The 18,077-nt window shown below is 45.5% G+C and overlaps 1 protein-coding gene across 4 annotated transcripts in view; it reads right to left on the bottom strand.

Annotated features, from left to right (window-relative positions):
• Positions 1-3,398: 3,398 nt before the first annotated feature.
• Positions 3,399-18,077, bottom strand: part of ADAMTS9 (ADAM metallopeptidase with thrombospondin type 1 motif 9) — a 79,460-nt gene continuing 64,781 nt past the window's right edge. For 3 of the 4 annotated variants that reach the window (XM_014873130.2, XM_014873123.2, XM_088171294.1), the window contains 10 exons: positions 15,930-16,100; positions 14,254-14,448; positions 12,313-12,445; positions 11,973-12,067; positions 11,726-11,820; positions 11,499-11,632; positions 9,910-10,001; positions 8,335-8,439; positions 6,243-6,337; positions 3,399-5,943 (listed from right to left, as the gene is read on the bottom strand). In XM_014873130.2, the coding sequence (XP_014728616.1) occupies positions 6,248-6,337; positions 8,335-8,439; positions 9,910-10,001; positions 11,499-11,632; positions 11,726-11,820; positions 11,973-12,067; positions 12,313-12,445; positions 14,254-14,448; positions 15,930-16,100 (1,110 nt within the window). In that variant the 3' untranslated portion in view covers positions 3,399-5,943; positions 6,243-6,247. Of the gene's footprint in view, positions 5,944-6,242; positions 6,338-8,334; positions 8,440-9,909; positions 10,002-11,498; positions 11,633-11,725; positions 11,821-11,972; positions 12,068-12,312; positions 12,446-14,253; positions 14,449-15,929; positions 16,101-18,077 lie in introns of those variants that run through there. The other variant, XR_015806013.1, reaches the window with a different exon arrangement.

Below are 18,077 nucleotides of genomic sequence, written 5' to 3'. Positions count from 1 at the left end.
ACCACTGATCTGGGTGGACTGTCCCCCTGAGACATGTGGATTTGAGGAGACATGGCATGCTCAGGGATACCCTGGGAGGAGAACCATGAAGGAGAGACAGGCAGCAAAGTGTTTCAGCAGCTGAGCCCCAGCACAGGTAAGAAGAAAGGCCATTGCCTCCTGCTCCCACAGACAGGGCTCAGACTCACTGTGCTGCTCCTGTGCTGCCAGGCAACAAACCTCCATGGCCACTGCTGCCCTCTCCTTTCAGCAGCTCATGGTTTGTTATTCTAAGTCTCAGTTGTTTGCCAGCTCAGCTGCGCTGTGTTTTCTGAAGCAAGGAAAGATTGCCACCAGTGTGTACCTGATTGCTCTAAGCCGGCAAGGTGTCAGCCTCAGTGGGAAGCGCAGAGCTGCATGCTCCCACCACTGCACAGGTAGATCCTGCTCCAAAGGGCTACTCAAACTCGGGACCAAGCAGAGAAACTTCATCTGGGAAGTCCAAGCCATGCATGAGGCCACAGCTCCAGCCTCTGGCAGCATCTGGTACCTGCCTGTCTCCTCTGCTCCAGGCGGCCTCGCTCCCACCTGCGGGGGGGGGCTTGGAGGCACCACTTGTATTTACTGATACCTGTATTTGCCAGCAACAGCAACTAACCTGGACATGTCTGCTCCTGCCAGTGAGTGTGCAGGAAGCCATTCCCACTTCCCTGCTACCGGGAGTGGGAGCAATGAAAGCGTTTCACAGTCAATGCTCCTTTCCGAGTGGGGCTGGGGAAGGCAGGCTGCGAGCAGTGAATAGCTTCAAAGAGGAAGGTCAGCAAGCCAGTGAGGATGGATTAGAAAAGGACAATGCAGAAAAGACCTGATTAATTTAATTGCTCATCTGAAATGTAGTCGCAGACTAAAGAAGGATGAAGAAATTATAAGCATATGAATGGAGCCAAGTAATGATTTTAAGAGAGAATGTCAGAGCCCTGCCTCTCCCTGCACCCTCTGCCCCACATACAAAGGCTTTTGTATTCAGAGATTACTCCAGACTTCTGGCTCTTCTTCTCACACTGTCTCTTCAGAAATGGAGACACTGACTACCAACACATGTTTAATTAGCTGCAGCTTCATCTTGCTGCTGGCGGCTCAGACTGATCATTCGAGCCAGGCGTGTGAGGAGGTGTAATGTGGAAACCATTCTGCTCCCAGCAGAACTGAGGTTTTCCTGGTGGAAATGGGCTGATGGGCATGGCCTCAGCCTCTGCACTTCATATCCTGTCTTGAAGGACCTGGATCAGTGTCACAAAGGAGAAATGCATTTCTACCTCCCCTTGCTTAAAACGGTACCTACATCAGATCCTGTACTTACAGTCAGCAGATCACATCTCCAAACACTTCAGAAACAATATAACTAGAGAGAGGCAGAAGTAATTTCATGGAAAATTTAACAGGTCGGGGGGGGGTTTTGTTTGTTTGTTTGTTTTTCAATTGGAACAAACAAACAAAAGAAACCTCCCCAGGAAATATAGTATAAAAGGCATTTGGGTTAGGTCAAAATACTGTTTTTTTCTTTTTTCTTTATTTTTTTTCCCCAAATCTGTGCCTTGTATTTGCTAATATTAAATAGCTGAAAAATTAAACCAACTTTGAAGTGGAAACTCAGACTCTTCTGTCAAGGCTGAAAATAACTTCTCAGTATTCTTCATCTCGCTTTTGCAAAGAGAGGTCAGAAACTTGTCAACTAAATCTGCTTCTGGAAGGCTACAATTTAAATTGCCTGGATCTTTTCACAGGCAAAAATACTTGAAAAATATTGGAGCGAGACTGACAGGCACCACATTCGGTGATCAACTTCTTCCTCCTGCTCAGCGCAAGCCGGAGAGCTGCCTCCAGGAATTTCATCCCCTCCCACAACGTGACCAACACTCCAAAGGGTTGTGGCTTCTGGATGAACTCACCTCTCTTACAACGACCTGGTTGAAAGAGTTCTCCATTTGAAGAATTTAAGTGATGGGAGAACTTAAGGCCTGGGCTGAGCCACTGCAGCTGTTAATGACTGCTGGGTTGGGTTGAATTCCTGTGCCTTTGCCTGGTAATGGGAGGTGTCTCACCTCGGCTCTCTTCCCCTGACAGAATGCTTTCTTCTGACTCAGCCCTCAATCATCTGTTTGAAGAGTTGTGTTGGAAAGACACAGTGGAACAGGCTTCTCTGCACTCTTCAGTATGATTTTCAAAGCGTGGCTATGAGGAAAAGAAGGAAAGAAATCAAATGTCCGGATTTAGGACTAATTCCTTGAGACATGCCTTTCCAACAGCCTTGAACAAAATGTGCTTTATTTTTCTGTAGAAGAAAAATGCCCACCACTGGGGCAGAAAGCCAAAGTGATCAAACAATCACCTTTATCTCTGAAGCTGCACAAAGAGACTGAAGAAGAGTGCTGCAATTGTCATAGAACTTCAGCACTAAGCACACAGAACCTAAGCACTGAAAGTGTTAAAATGACCTTTCATTATACGAGGCTGGAAGGTTAAATACGACTCAGGGTCTGTGTGTTAATTCCACAGCAGTTCACATTTAAAGTCTTTGCAATAATAATTTATTAAGGATAAATGACAGAAAGACACTTTAACGAGATTGGTCATTTAAAATAAGAATTGAGCTTTTGAAATACTGCATGCTCTGTTTTCTGCATCTGACAGTGTTTCAGACAGCACAAGAGAGGAATCCTCTCTCCTTTGAAAACACAGAAGCTGAAAAAGGCTGCCAGCACTAAGAGATCTGCAGCATTTTCTGAGACAAAGCATGAGGAACATATAAGGGAAGACAGAAATTGCAACTTCACTCTTACCTGCAGTATCTGGGGCAGTGGTGATGTAAGACTGGTTGCACTTCAACACTCGACTGCCATCCTGTGAGGCAATCCCTGCATTTGCCTCCCTTTAAACCAAATTTCTCCTGCCCAAATTATTGTATATTTTACACTATCTTTTCCAATTTAGAAAAGTTGATTTTTTTTTTTTGCACAGTCCTTTCCATAGTACTGTAAGTGGTGTGGACCAGGCCCATTATCCCAGATCACCCTTCAAAAACATTTGCAAAATGAACTGCTTGTCTCCCTTATATGCCATGTCAAAGGATGTCCCTGGTCATTAAAGGCAGCACCAGATGTCTGAACAACGCATGGGACATCTCTGAGATGTGCTTGTGTATATTTTGCACCTAGGATCAGTCCTCTCTGAACAGAAATTTGGGAGCATCAGTCTCTCCAACCAGGAGGACATGAGTGGGTGGTCATGGCCATTCTCCGTGACTCCAACATAAGTTTGGGGTAGGGCTCCATATAAACAACATTCTTCCCATCTCTCTTTCCTTTTGCATGGGGCAATCAAACCCAAACCTTGGAAATAAACACCAGCACAGAAAGGAATGTTTATCATTCAATGTATTATTCCCTTGTGTACAAAGTATTTTGCCTCTATAGTAGCTCACAGGTATTGAAATACGATGGCAAATGCAACAAGACCATACAGACATGTCATACAGGTATTCTCATTTCCTTTTGAGTATAAACAGAAAGAAACATTGTACAGGAAAGTGCTTGCATAAAAATACCTCAGTTTGTAGAAAAATAATGGCATTGATATACAAAACCCAGAGTTCTTTCCTGAACGAGAAATGTCTATTATTTCTAATCTTCAAAATCTGCTCTAGCTAATGATGACTGTTAAGGAATGTCAGGATCAGTGCTCTGTCATTTTTTCCCTTATAGTTTATTTTGTATTTTTTTAGGTTCTGTCAGCTCTGTTAATAGCTGCTCTAAAACTATATGGTAGAAATGAATGTGTACGGGTCAAAATAGTGTTTCTTTTTATAAATAGCCATTCACTTCACTTCACTTACAGTGGTAAAGCATCACTATTTCTTTCTAAAGCCCATAGTGCAATTTTCCCTTTTCCCCTACAGAATTTATACATAAGCAATTATCATCAGAAAATCACTATTCCATTATTACTCCTTTCCCCTTTCCCTTTTTTCTCTTTCTCTTTCCCTTTTTCCTCTTTCCTTCACCAGTTCCACAGCCCTGCTTGCCTGTGAGATGTTTCCCAGCTGACAGGAATGTGTCAATCCCTGATTGTCAGGCTGACAGTTTTCACTCCAAAGGCTGAACACAGCCTGGCACACACAGGTTATGAATCCAGGGATCAGATCGTTTATCACCATTGATCCGACTGTTTTGTAACACACTGATTACACATCCTTTGAGGAGCTCTGTAAAAGACTCACACAAGTTCCTGAGGTTGTGTTTGGTAACTGCTTGCATCCAAAATGGAAAGAGCTATGTGGAGTAGCAGATAAGCCTCTTTGGTTTTCCAAACTGCTGGTAATTTTGTGCTGAAAAGCTTCCTTTCCTTGTACTTTGTGCTCCTGGCTGCCTCAACACATAAGGTGAAAGGGCAGCATCTTCCTATCACTAAGTAAAGTTGTGGAGAAGGAGATAAGGGACATAGTCATAGACTACAACAATAGCCTGGTCACATCACCCCTGTTCCATGTGCTACAAAGCTCTGTGAAAGCGTGGCATGCCACAGGCACAGGGCTATGTACAGGCAGGAGCCACCACACAGGGACACGGCTCCTCAGCTTGATTAAAAAAAAGCCAACAGCAAATGTCTGGCTGTAGATGGGAATGGGGAGAGGCAAGGAGCACAGATGCCTCACCAGAAAGATCCAAAGCAACACAGGAGTAGGCGTAAAGCAGCTTGCTTTTGAAGGGGGGGCAGAATCATCTGTAGGTACAGAGTGATCTTGTTGAAAGGAGGCAGAGAAGCCTCCCTTTGCAGATGGTCTGGGAGTGAGTAGGAAGCTGGGGAAATGCTGCAAGTGCCTGCAGGGGAGTACCCTGGCCAAGAGAAGGGGTGGCTTGGCTGGGCGTGCTGTCCCCATCCCTGCCGTGCTGTCCCCACAGCCCCCACCAGCCCCATGGGGAGGGAACACCACAGGGATGCTTTCAGCTTCATGCTAGGATTTGGTAACAAAGTCTGTAAGAAACTGCATCTCTTCTGAGCACACAGCCCAGGGAAACATATGGCCTGATCAGCCTGTCTGGGATGAGTTAATACTCTGCTTCCAGATGGAGTCAGGAAGCACAGTGGCACATGCAATTAGGAGACAAAGATACATTTTTTTTTAAAAGTGAGTTCACTTCAGAACCTTAAAAAAAGGGGCTTGAGCTGAAGATCCATCTGCAGGAATTTTCCTAAACCTGGGTTAGATCTTGATTGATTTGAATTGCCTGGCAATTTTTCTGCTTTATCCCCTTCTTCAATGATAAAGGCACTGGATTAACTAAAACTACAGAGCATTAATAAATATCATGTTAGCACCAAACCAGTGCTTTCAGCACTGGCCACAGAGGTCATGTGAAATTCAAAACATACCTAAAAGATAAAGATTGCTGATGCAACTAGCACAGTATTCATTGTCATGTTTTCCTTGAGTGCTGTCAGCCTAATCCCTAAAAATAAAAATTTAAGCACATTTTGTCTAATTTCCTTGCATAAAGACAGATTGAAATGCCAAAAATACCCCTATGCAGATTGTGTAGCACCGTGGAGGGCCAAAGCAGCCCATAACTGAAGGAAAATTACTGACTGAAAGTAAACAACTGAACACAGTGACAATAAAGTATCACTTGTCATAATGCTACATATAATGTAGAGTATGCAAAATGCAGTGGTTTGACTGCAGGATTTAACAATAAAAAATAAAAATAGTAAAAGCAGCCTTAATATAATGATTTTACGTACAAAAATATTAAATCAAAATAAATAAACCCAAACATAAATATTATACTGTACATTAGGAATATGCAATCTATATACACATATACACAGATATAAAAGTGGAAGGCAGAGGTATTGCATCACTATCCTTCATCCATCTCTCATCTCCCTTGGCTGCTCCCAGAGAACCTGGAAAATAGAGAAAAGGTGCACATTTAGAGTCATCCTGGCCTCTGGAACATGTCACTAGAGAAACTGGCACAAGAGCAGAGCAAAAGTGGGTGCCAGTAAGGTGGAGAGGCATTTCCAGGTGACAGTGCTGTATCCACAAGGGTTACTGGGGGAGCAGGGGATCCCCCTGGGATGCTGTGTGGGGTGGATGGCTGTCACCAATGCATTTGATGTCTTTTTGCAAGCATGGCCTGATCTGCTCCTTCAGGGCATTTTGGGGAAGATTTTCCTTCATGCAGAAGCAGCTGAGCACTCACCACTGCTATAACACCTGAATGTCGAGGCCTGTTCCAGATGATGGAGTGCACTTCCCACAGTAACCACCACATCTTCCTACTACTTTGGTACCATCCTGCAGGCAAAATCAGAAATAACAGCTCAGTAAGAGCTCAGGAATTCCATGCTGTAGAAGGGCCAGATCTGGGTTACTCAAGCCACGGTTTCTAGGGTGTATAAGAAAACAAATGATGCCAAAATAAATCTATGAAATCACTGCTATGTTCAAATATACACAAATGTAATTCTCTTTAGTGCTAGCACATCAGCACTCAAGACAAATAGTGGACACAAATAGGAAAGGGTAGGTTTGATTTATTAAATTGAAAGCTGCCCAAGGAGAAGGCCATGTGGAGGTATCTCAAGGGTATTTGCTTTCTCCTGTTTGTCCCACAGTGAGTAATAGTAAAGAGTAGAAAACTTGGCTCATGCAAGAGCAAAACCACTCTGGGTCAGTAACAACTGCTCAGCTCTGCCTGAGCATGGAAGGGCATGGAAAGGGTATTTGCAGTTAATACCAGGAAACAACCACTGGGAAGAGAAATGGAAGAGAGTGGCTCCAGAGACAAGAGAGGAGTGAAAGTGATGGGGTAAGGTGATGTCATTTGCTGAGGTGCCAACCCTCCTCTCCTGTCCACAGCCAGAAGGGGTAAGTATGGAATGGTCCTGAGGTTAACCTGGTCTCCAGGTGAGCCCAGCAAGCAGGGTGCAACTCTGGGCTTGAGTCAGGAGATTAATACCTCCATCTGGCCTTCCTTATCTCAACTCTGCAGAGTCTTTCTCCTCTTGGTCATTACAATGGACAGACAATCCTTGAGGGGAATTCAACCCTCAATTACCAGAAAATTGGACTTAAGCACACAACAAGCTTGCACAAAGCATTTATTTTTAAACGAGCTCCACCCTGCCCTTGACATTATTGATCTGTGACTGCAGCAGGCTGCTATCATCTCTTCTCACTACACCGTTCTTTCTTCTGCTCCTGCAGGCAATTACACCCTTGGAACAGCACTTGACAGATGCCACCAGGTGATGGAGGATTTTTGAGTACCCCTGTTCCTTAAAGTGTATTTTAATTCTGCCAGCCATGATGTTTTCTGCAACTCCAAAGTTGACTTCTCTCCTTTTACAAGAGGAGAATAGAAAAGCACCTGCTGGAAGTGATATGTAGGGCCTGTGCTGGTCCTCTTCCACCTGTAACGTGCTCAGATCTGTAGCATTAATTCTCCTCTAAGAGCACCAGCACAGAGGAAACTCATGCTCCCCAGAGCCAGGAGGGAGACTGAAAGCAGCACAGGAGAGGATATTTTGCAAATTGCTGTTTATTAAATGATGGTGACCTCCTTTGGGGAGCTTTAACAGGGGCAATTGGGATGACTCACATGAAGTAACAGCCAAAAAAGCAATCCTGGGTTTCTACCATTTCAGAATATGACACAGAAGCAACAGAGTGAAGGCACAGAGTGACTGCAGGAGGTGTTAAAAGGCAGGCAAAGTACAAATATGGCTGTGAGAGACTGTAAAGGGCTGCCTGGCTTACCCTGAGGCTCCAGCCAGCAGAGCCACAGGCAGTGACAGGGGATGGCGCCTCTGCAACACTCTGTGACTCGAGACTTTGCCAAGGAGATAAACCCAGACCAGACCAGCAGGAAGGTCCACATCCTCCATGCTTTATCAGAGATGTGTTGAGAACAATTCCTACTCAGGGCATTTGCCTGGCACCACACCCTACCTGCAGGTCCAACTCTGCTCTGCATCCCTGACCCTGTCCTGCTACCCTGCCCTGTAATGCACACTCCATGCTGGATATCTCAGGCAACTGATGAAGGATATGGCTGCCCCACAGCACTCAGTGCTTTCAGCTTCACAGTTAATCAGGCTCACTAATTAACTGCAGTAACTGATCAAGTTAAACCCTCGAGGGCCTCACCCCAACTATAGTTACATGCAACACTTCAATATCAGATGTCCATTTTTTGTTAGCCTCTATTGGAAGATGTTGCCATGAATGACAATGTGGTGATTAAACACTTCTGATGAGCAGGAATAGCCATAATTAAAGTTACAACTTACTGGGGATTTCTGAATTTCCGACACCGCGTAATTCCCTTGTGAGAGCCACTTGGCTGTTCCCACGAGGGACAGGCCTGTCCCGTACAGGTCTATGCTGAAGCGACCCTAAAGAACAAGAAAAGCCCGGTTATCCCAAAATTCCATGCTTCAGACTCCCAGCATGCCACGGTGTTGGTTTTCTAACAGGACCTTGACAGCAATGTTTTCCTTGTTTTCCATTGCTCTGACCATGATCACTGTACAAATCACACCATGGCTCACTTTAGGAATTTCTTCTCCTCGGTGGCTGCAGAGAAGGAGGGGCTTCAGATTGCTTTTGAACTGCCTTTCCTCCCCAGGTTTTCACTGCTTTACCCCATTTTTGCACTGTTTCCTGGTTTTGCATTGCTTCTTCTCTGCCAGCTGAGGGCATTGTTGGCTTTCCCATGGCAAACTGCAGAGCCTGACGTGCTCCAGCAGCTGATGGGAAGGATCCTCAGGGATGTGCTGCAGCCGCTGTCACTGCTCCCTCCTCGACTGGAGAGGGCACACTTGTCCTTGTTTTCCTTATTTTCCACTGTACTTCCCCCCCCCAACAACACTAGTGAAATAAAAACTCTTCAATTCGCATATTTCTTTCAAACACTTAATTCCACCCTTTCTCAAAATGAAAAAGATGGATGGGAAATGAAGGACTATGCCAGCATCCAATGCTCAGACCCCCAGCCTTCCCCATACCCCCCTGGCAGACTCCAGTCCTGCTGATTTCTGGAGCCACGGAGGGATCCTTTGGACACATCCCCAGGCTGACCCACAGCCCAGCCCAGCCGGGCAGTACCAGATGGCTGTTAGCTTTGCACTTGCCGCCTTGGGAATGCTGATTTTCTGTCAGGAGCAAACTGTCTGGGTCAGGTGGATGGATATTAACATTTATGAGCATTCCTGAGGTAAGGAGTCAATCCCTAAGCTGCTGAGCTGTGCAGGAAAGTGTCAGCTCTGAAAGCAGGGAGGGAAGGAGATGGAGGGGTTTGCCCTCTGCTGTCTGCTGCTGCGACTCCCTGTTAATGCCCTTTGCTAATAATGCCCACCTTGGACTACCCAAACAGATCACTTATCATCCCCAGCCCCACAAAAAGTAGATGTGCTGGGAACATGCAGCAAGCCATCCCTAACACAGAGTTATTTGTCTCCTACATTCTTTGGAAAAGCATCTATTCCCTACTACTCTCTCTGCCCAGCATTTCCACCAAGTCCTGTCATGGACTGATCCTCCTGTCTACAACTATGCAGGTAAAACCCAGCTCTCCCCCCACAGCCTCTTTCTTCTTCGTTTTCTTCTTTACTGGGAATGCCCTAGGGAATATCTCTTAACCAGCCAACGTCCTGATAACATGGAAAATGGAAACTACTTTCTTCATGTTCACAAAGGGAACTTTCCCCATCACTTTCTCCTTCTTCACAAAGGGAAAAGTTTCAGACCGCTGAGATAAGAATGTGCCACTCACTGAAGTTGGGCTGCTGCGATCAGCAGTAATTAATAGAGGGCCTGAATATAACAAATGGCACCAATTCCTGTTAAATGCTCTTGTCAAATACCTGCGGGCATTTGGCAGCACTGTAGCAGTCCCCAGCAGTGGCATAAGGAACAGGTCGTCCATCATGTGTCTGTGCAAACTGTAAATCAGTTGCTGTGGAGAAGAGTTGGTGAATAACATGGAAAGAAAGATGCAGGAAGAGAGACAAAATAAATGTAAACATGCTCTTCACTAATGTTTAAATTCACCAAAGCTGGCTTCCCACATTAATGTATGAAGCCAAGACTACTATATTTTTATGAAATAAAGATCACAATATTTTTTAATATTAAATCTCCTGATTCATCCCACGTGTGATTCCCAGCACATGAGCACTGAATTTAACAGGACGCTTACACTCAGCATTTACAGTTCAGTTTAAATCTGTTGATGATTTAGGAACAAGGTATAAATAACAACAAAACTCAAACCCTTGACTTGGGGTTTATTTTGCTATCAAAAACTTCTCCACTTTCAAGAAGGCTACAGCACCTTCTAAATCTCTCTTTTAAACAAAAGCAAACAACATCTCTGCTCTCCCGGCTGCCCCAGCCCGGGGTCGGATTTTCAAAGGGAATTGGAGTATTTTGCTCTGGAGGGATCTGAAGTAACTGAGACTCATTTAGATGGGGATGTGAGATAGCTCCTGCCTGACAGAGGTAGGTGCCCAGCTCCTTTTGAAATTCAAAGGGAGCTGGTATCAAATTCCCAGAGGGTGGTTCCTTTGAGATCTTTACCTAGGAGCTTTTACAGATTATTAGTTGCTTTTTACAGATTGATAGACTGGGAGGTCTTGAAAATTAAGTGATAAAACCCACTTATCAGATAAAGAGTCATTTTACAGGGAAGGATTTTGATTTGCTAAAAAACCACTTAGCTATTTACTGAATGAACTCCCAACAATATGCTGTATTTTTAAAACATTTGCTGGAAACTGATAGCAGTGGAGTCAGGGGGACTGAAACTATAACCCCATGGAATGCTACAGGGTCTCTGGTGGTGGAATGGGCTCCCAGCTCACAGGAATGACAAAGAGACTGTGTCTTACTCATATTGCACAGTTATACTCTCTTTCTCCATTGCAAATCCATGTCCCCAGCCCTCAACACAAGTTATTTCCCCGTGGTCTGGCTCTGCCAAGAGACTTCTCTGCCCTGGCAACTGGGAAAAGAATCTCCACCCCGGTGGAGACTCCTGCACTGGGATCTCCTGACACCTCTCTCAGTAAAATGCAGGGGATGGGGGGCTGGAGCTCCTCCCTGGTTAGGCTTTGTGTCTGAGTCTTACTTACAGTCTGAAAAGAGGGGATCAAATGAAAGAAATTAAAATCCTTCACAAAACACACTGGCCTTCTGGGAGCATGCAAATACTCATTCTGCAGAGCAGATACACCACCTGTTTTACAGAGAAATAACACGACCATCTCTGATGTACTCAAGTTGCAGTCTCCAAATGCAAAGCAGCAAACAGGTGACCAAGTCTAAAAGAAGCTTTTAACAGGAATTCTCAGGAACATTGCTCACTAGTGTACTACTGCTTGCTTGTAGTCACAGCTATATTTGAGTAAAATAAACATTTTTTTTTTAATGGCAAGGCCCTGTTTTTACTCACTTATTATTTGCATAGTGTTCAGGTCCAGCCTTACTTTGCTGAAGGTGGAAAACCCAGCTGCTGTGTAATCTTTCCTACACTGGCAGTCTTCTCGTCTGCTCCCGTTATACGGACACTCGGTCGGGTTATGCAATCTAAATCAAAAGAAAACCCTTTCTACTCATGACCAGAAATATTGCCACGGAAAACAAAAACACTGTGAGGTTCATGATTACAGAATTTCTTACCTGTATCCATACACCTCTGAAAAATTCTCTGCATCCCCGTTGACAAGAGTCACATACTCCTTTGGGCTGTCAGTCTGCATCCCAGAGCAATACACCTGAGAGAGAGAGGCCAGAACTGTGTCATGTGCAAAGGCATCACTGAGACAACCAAAGGCAGAAAATCCAAGAGTGAAAGTGAAGACCACATGCAGGGTCCTCTTAAACCTTTAGAAAACCCATTAACTATCATTCTGTTGCTGAAATGCACCTTTAATGTCTTTCCTTTGACTTGCAGGAAATATTCACCATCTTCTGTGACACCTTCAAGATTTTTAACGTCTTTGCAACTCCTTGGTAATTCACCTGAAACAAAACAGAAATACTTGTAGTCACTGAACAACTATACGTCAAAATTTATTTTGGAACACTCTGAGGCTTCCAAAGCATCAAAACATCTTTTTTATTTGTAACAGGTTTCTCTGAAGTGTGTTAGTGCTTACTTGGATGGCTCCCAATGCTTGGAAATACTGCAGATCTCTAGGAATTTGATGGGAAAAGATGCTGAAGCCATGAGAAAGGCAAAAGAAGGTGTAAATCTGCAGACTTACAGTCATGGACATTGTGGCATGTCCTCCTCTCTTCAGGTTTCAGGTCCACATGGCACAAGCTGCTGACCTGGTCGTCGTTGGTCAAACACTGCACTGAGCGGTGCATGACCCCAACTCCACAGGTGACAGAGCACTGTGGGACACAAGACAGAGATTCCTGGTTTATCTCAAGGGTTTATGGGCTCCAGAAGAAAGAACAGAGACAGATGGTTTCCCTTGTACCAAGAGACAGCAGCAAAGACTCCAGGCCTGCGAAGTGTTCAAACACAGGCTTAATTTTAATCAAATGAGTAGTCCTTTTGGTAATTAATCCCCTTCTTATTATCATTGATTATTTCAAGACTATCATACTTTGCTCAGTGTTTGTACACTTTGCTGGATGAGGCAGTGGGTTAAAGTGAACCATGTGCTCAAGTGAAATTGCTTATTTTTCACATTAGGAAGATTGTTGTTTTATATGCCAATTGCACAAAAAAAAAAGAAAAAAAGAAAAAAAAGAACCCTTGAAATCTTCTCTCCCTGCTGAGAAAATGGCTACATCGTGCAAACATTGGGTCATCCTCAAATCACCCAGACCAAGGGCAATCCTATGGCTGAAACTGCAGAAATTACTGGAGCTAACAAGCAGCAGAGCATCCAGATACTGAGTTTGGGCTATGAGAGGTGGGAGCATCTTGCTCCCCATCCACAACTTGCTCTTTCAAGTAGTTGAGAAATGAAAATCAGCTCTTTCTACAGCTACCAGGTTAGGCTATAAAGAAAATGAAATTGCTCATCCATTTAGAAATTATTATTCTAAAGGAATACACCATGAAGAAGATGGTCTTCAATGGCTCATGGTATTCACAGCTTGGGCATTTACTCTTTATCAAGTCCAGTTCCATAAAACTTAGCTAAAGTGTGAGTAGGACTCTCTCTGTCCATCAAAGGTGATGGTATTTTACATTAAATCCCTTTCAAAAACACAGATGACAAGGGTCATGGCACTTGGTGGTCACTGGGATATTTAGCAGCCCAAAATGAGGAGAAAGGTCTTGCTCTCTGAAATGAATGCTCTTTGCAGTGAAGTTGGATTAACGACTTGGATATTTTGCACTTAAATTCTGAGGGAAGATACCAATTAATTGAGGCTGAGCTCTTTGCTGTAACTCCTCTGTGCTGACTCACAGGGAGGATCTGATGCTTCCTATGGGGCAGTAGGAACTTAGGTTTCAAATGGCTTTGCCAGTTACCTTGACAACTTCTACTATGTTTTACTTGGCTTGACACTCATCACCTTGTAAAGGTTTGACAAATTCCTACAAATGCCTGAGCTGGGTTAATAAATCAAGTTTATGGGAGAAACATCACATTTCAAAGAATGTCAGAAGCCCTAAGAAGTGAAATGTTATCACCTTAACTAAAATTTGATCTTGTAGTTCAGGTCCCAGAAGAAGCTCAACACAAATAATTTTAGCAGAAAGGCCAAGCTCTTTCCCCTGACCTGTCTCAGCATTTATGAGAAGGAGGGGGAGAAAAAAAGAAGAAAAATAATCCTTTTAAGGCTCAAATGACCAGTGTTTCAGCCTAATGCTGGCTCCCAAGTCTTTCTCATACACGTGGCCAAGTGGGATCAACTGCAGTTGCCAGTGACTCACCAATCCTTCTAGCACAAAGCTTTCAAACCCTTGTATTCTGAAATGACCCTACTCTTTGACTAAGCATTCAGCATGGCCATCAACACGGCCACAAATGCTGGCTACATCCCAATTTTCTTGAATGACTCTACTTGTAGCTGCTGGGACTCCCCCTATGAAGGGGTTCAGTCTGAAGTATGGAGTCCTACACACACCAGGGCTGCTGCTGCACCAGAGTATTCAATGCATTAATTTAAGCAGCCCAGGTGTTTTTACACAGGTTGTTCCAGTCTTTCTGGCCAAAAACCAAAGTTGCCCAACTTACGCTTCCCCAGTTGCCGACGCGCCAGGAGGCAGAGATGGGGCACTCTCCGAGGTAGCAGGGCTGGATGTTGGGGGGCTGTGTGCCAGGACAGTTGACCATATTCTGGTAGCCATACTCGTAGTGGTCCTTCCCGGTGTAAATCTCACTGCAGGACACGAGGCGCTGCCTGTACCCCTTGCCACACGTGACGGAGCACTGCGGGCACAGGAAATATCTGTGAGCACCACTTCCACTTCAGGAAGGCTGGCCAAAACAGGAGGAGAGGGAGGAAACCAGGCCTGTCAGCTTTTAGCACAGGAAACTGCTTCAAAGGATTACTGGTATCTGTTTAAGCCAGTCATGAATATTGTAAGTGGCTACTACAAGTCGGCTAGTGCCTGACACTTTCCTTGAGCACCCAGTTCCTCTCTGGGCTGGATCTACAGCTGCTCCAGGACTCTCTACTCCAGGCTGGGTCCAAGGCACGTGTTATTTCTTCCCAAGCACAAAGAAAGAAGCAGAAGATCCTTGGGAATTTGGAAATGTCTCTATTAGTTGGTTTGGTTTGGTGGTGTCTTTTTGCCATGGGATACACAGAGATAGAAAATGGTCAAGGCTCACCCTGAATTGCAGGTACTTGTCAGCAACTAGAATAACGAGAAATTTTTCATTGTAATTAAAGGATAAACAGCACTTTTGCCTTCCTCCTCAAAGGGCCGAGTGGGACCTGGGGAGAGCCAAACTCTGGCTCTGTAAGCCCTCTTTACCTCTCTGTCTCCATGGGCCTGAGTGCTCCCAGCTGGTCTCCCAGGCACTGGGAGTGGGTAGAGGGTGCCTGGACAAGGAGCAGACAGAGCTCCAGCCTCACAGGCACCTCAATATTTCCCTTAAGAAACCACTCAGGAGACCAGGCTGCTCTGAGATACTTTCATGTCTCCATGTTTCTCCCTCCTTGTGCTATCTCAGGTGGCTTGTCTCTCCTCCCCCTAAGTCCTGGCATGTTTTCTTTTTTCCCTTTTCTTGTTTCTTCTTTTTAATCAGTGCTGTGTCAGCAGCTGCCTTGTCATTTCCCTCTGCTGTTTCTCCAACTGGAAAGTAATCCTTCACTGGCTGCAGAAGGAAACAGGCTGAGATTAGCCTGGGTCCTCCCGCATGTGGCGCCCGCTGCAAGGAAAACTCATTTATTTTCCTTGCCTCCCAGCTGTGAGGGTGGATGTCCTGCCTTCCCTCACTCTGGGTCCTTGCCCCTGCAAAGACAGCTCTGAGTAAGGATGTGCCCCCATGGTCACCTCTAGGCTTGCCTCTCCCCCATGATGCCCACCTGGATCCTTACACAACTCACAGGGCCCCAGAGCCCCCAAGGAGTGGATGGGAATAAAACCAATTAATTAAATAAATGAAATAAACCAGCAGAAAACCAAAGAGGGTGCCTGCTGAATGCACTGTGCTTTGGAAGAAAATTGCCTCCAGATAATATTAGCTAGGACCCTGAGCACGCTGCTTTAAGTCTTCAATATCCTGGTTGTCTCCCACAGCACTGCTCCTTTCTATCCAACAGCGAGACTGCACACCAAAAAATAATAATTAAAACCCACAACGCTGCCTTGCCACTGTTGCTTTGGGTTGCAATACCTCATCAAGGGCAGCGTTGAGAGGAGGAGAGCATGGCCTGGCGCAGGGACGGGGATGCACCTCACCTCTGACCACTCTCCCGTGATCCAGATGTACTCGCAGGGGGGCAGCCCGCAGCTCTCCAGCTCGGGGGGGCGCTTGCTGGCGTCGCAGTAGCCGCTGTTCTGCAGCTGCTTGTTCTCATCCACACAGAACACCTTGCGGAACCGGGACGCCTCCCCGCACGTCTTCGTGCACTGCGGGCAACAAACAACAGCTCAGGCAACGCCAAGGGACCCCAGGGAATGAATCCACATCCAGAGCCAGCCCTCCTCCCAGCAAGCCCTGTAAGCTGTCACTGGTATCACCTGGGGGAGAATTTTCCACCAGGACCCTGCTGTGCCACGTGCTGCTGTCTGTGACAAACTGCTCCTGGCTCTGGAGGTACTAACCCAAATCCACAGGAGAGAGGAGAAACCAAGGCTGCAGGTTTTGGGATGGGGCAGAGGTGGGGTCCAGCTGTATAGGATCAAAAGATGCAGGACTGGGCATGCTGGGCCAGGAGATAGGGCAAGGGGAGAAGAAAGGGGCCAACCCCCATTATTTCAGCCCCTAGTAAATATAGCTGTTTGGAGAATGACAACTCAACCATCTCCCTCACAAAAATCACACACTGCTGCACCTTTGGCTGTGGCTGGTATGGGGGGGAGCCCCTTCCACAGCTCTCTGCCTTGACATGGGGACACACAGAATCATAGAATCATCACAGAATAGTTTGGGTGGAAAAGACCTTAGAGATCACCTCATTCCAACCCCCTGCCATGGGCAGGGACACCTTCCACTCGAGCAGGTTGCTCAGAGCTTCACTCAGCATAGCCTTGAACACAACTCTGCAACCACTGCAGTGGAGGCAGCCCTGCAAGTTTATTCTTTTTTAAACACTACTCTGCCTGACATTAAGAGCAATCCATGCAAGCCAAGTACAATTGCTCCCCAGGTCCTTCTGGAGACTTCAAGGACTCAGTTCTTTCTCTGCTTGTCTTGGAAAAACGAGCCTGACTGTGAGGCTGTGTTCCTGGGAGTGGGGCTGTCCTTGGAGAGCATCTTAGAAAAACACATAAAACAAAATAAATCAGTGTAAGAGCAGCTGTCTAGATAAAACCCTATTTTCTTTTCGTTATTGCCTGTAATGGACTTCTAACACTTTCAGCTAACTGGATTAACAAGGAGAAAAATGCATGAAAATAATCATTTTATAGAACATGTAGGGAATGTCTTCCCCTTAAGGAAAAGGATAAAACATCCAGTCAGACCATCCCAATCTGTACAGAAACACCGTATGAAGACACCTAGGCTTGGAACACTGTGCCAGTTTAATCTAGTTAGAGTCTTACCCTCCAACCATCATTTCCAGCCTCCCTGAAGCAGCTCTTGCCCTCCTGGCCAGCCAGCAATTAGGAAGATCTTAGTGGGTTCAGCTAATTGCAAAATGCAGGCACTGTCATGGCCCTGTTTCTGTAATTAGCTGTCAGAACCAGGATTGTAAATTATTTGAGAACATAGAAAAATCAGATCAGTCTGTGGCAGCAGCAGCAAACCAGGAGAGCAACAGTGAGCACAACATGATGTTTGCTGTAAATATTTAAAACTGGGGCAAAGTGGAAAGGGATGGGGAAGGAGAGGCAGCTCCACAAAGCAGCATTTATTCCAAAGGAATAACTTAGGAGCTCTTAGGCAACAGTCAACATTGCAAAATCTGCAGTCTGCCAGAAGACCCCAAGGGCTTTGTGTGCTTTCAACCTTATTTACTCTCTTGCTTTGAGTCCTTGGAGTGGAAGCTCCTTCTAGGTCTGTGCTGAAACATGGCAATCCTACAGGGGCTGGAGGAATTTGCTAGAGTGTGATTTCCCCAGAAAGCAAAGTGAACTATATTTGCCCATCTCAGATTATCTCCCTATTACATAAGTTAAAACTGAAAAGGGGTCACTGTGTGTGAATATGGCACCACTAAAGCTCCATCATCAGGGAGCTTCCCTGGCAGCTCTCCAGGCACCTTTAGGGGCAGCCTGAACCCCAATCTTCCTGCTCCTCCCTAAGGAGGGACTCTCCAGCACAGTGGGAGTGGGGTCACAGGATGCTCAAAGATTCCCTCCTCTCTGGTTTGGCATTTTCCAGCCCAGCGAGGGGTCAGCAATACAGGATGAATTGTTTCATGGTTCCTCACAGCCAAAGGA

This window comes from Sturnus vulgaris, chromosome 11 (genome assembly GCF_052056855.1).
Source record: "Sturnus vulgaris isolate bStuVul1 chromosome 11, bStuVul1.hap1, whole genome shotgun sequence".
NCBI classification, from domain to species: Eukaryota; Metazoa; Chordata; class Aves; order Passeriformes; family Sturnidae; genus Sturnus; species Sturnus vulgaris.
Note: the sequence above shows the minus strand (reverse complement) of the source record. Positions and strands in the feature narration are given on the sequence as shown.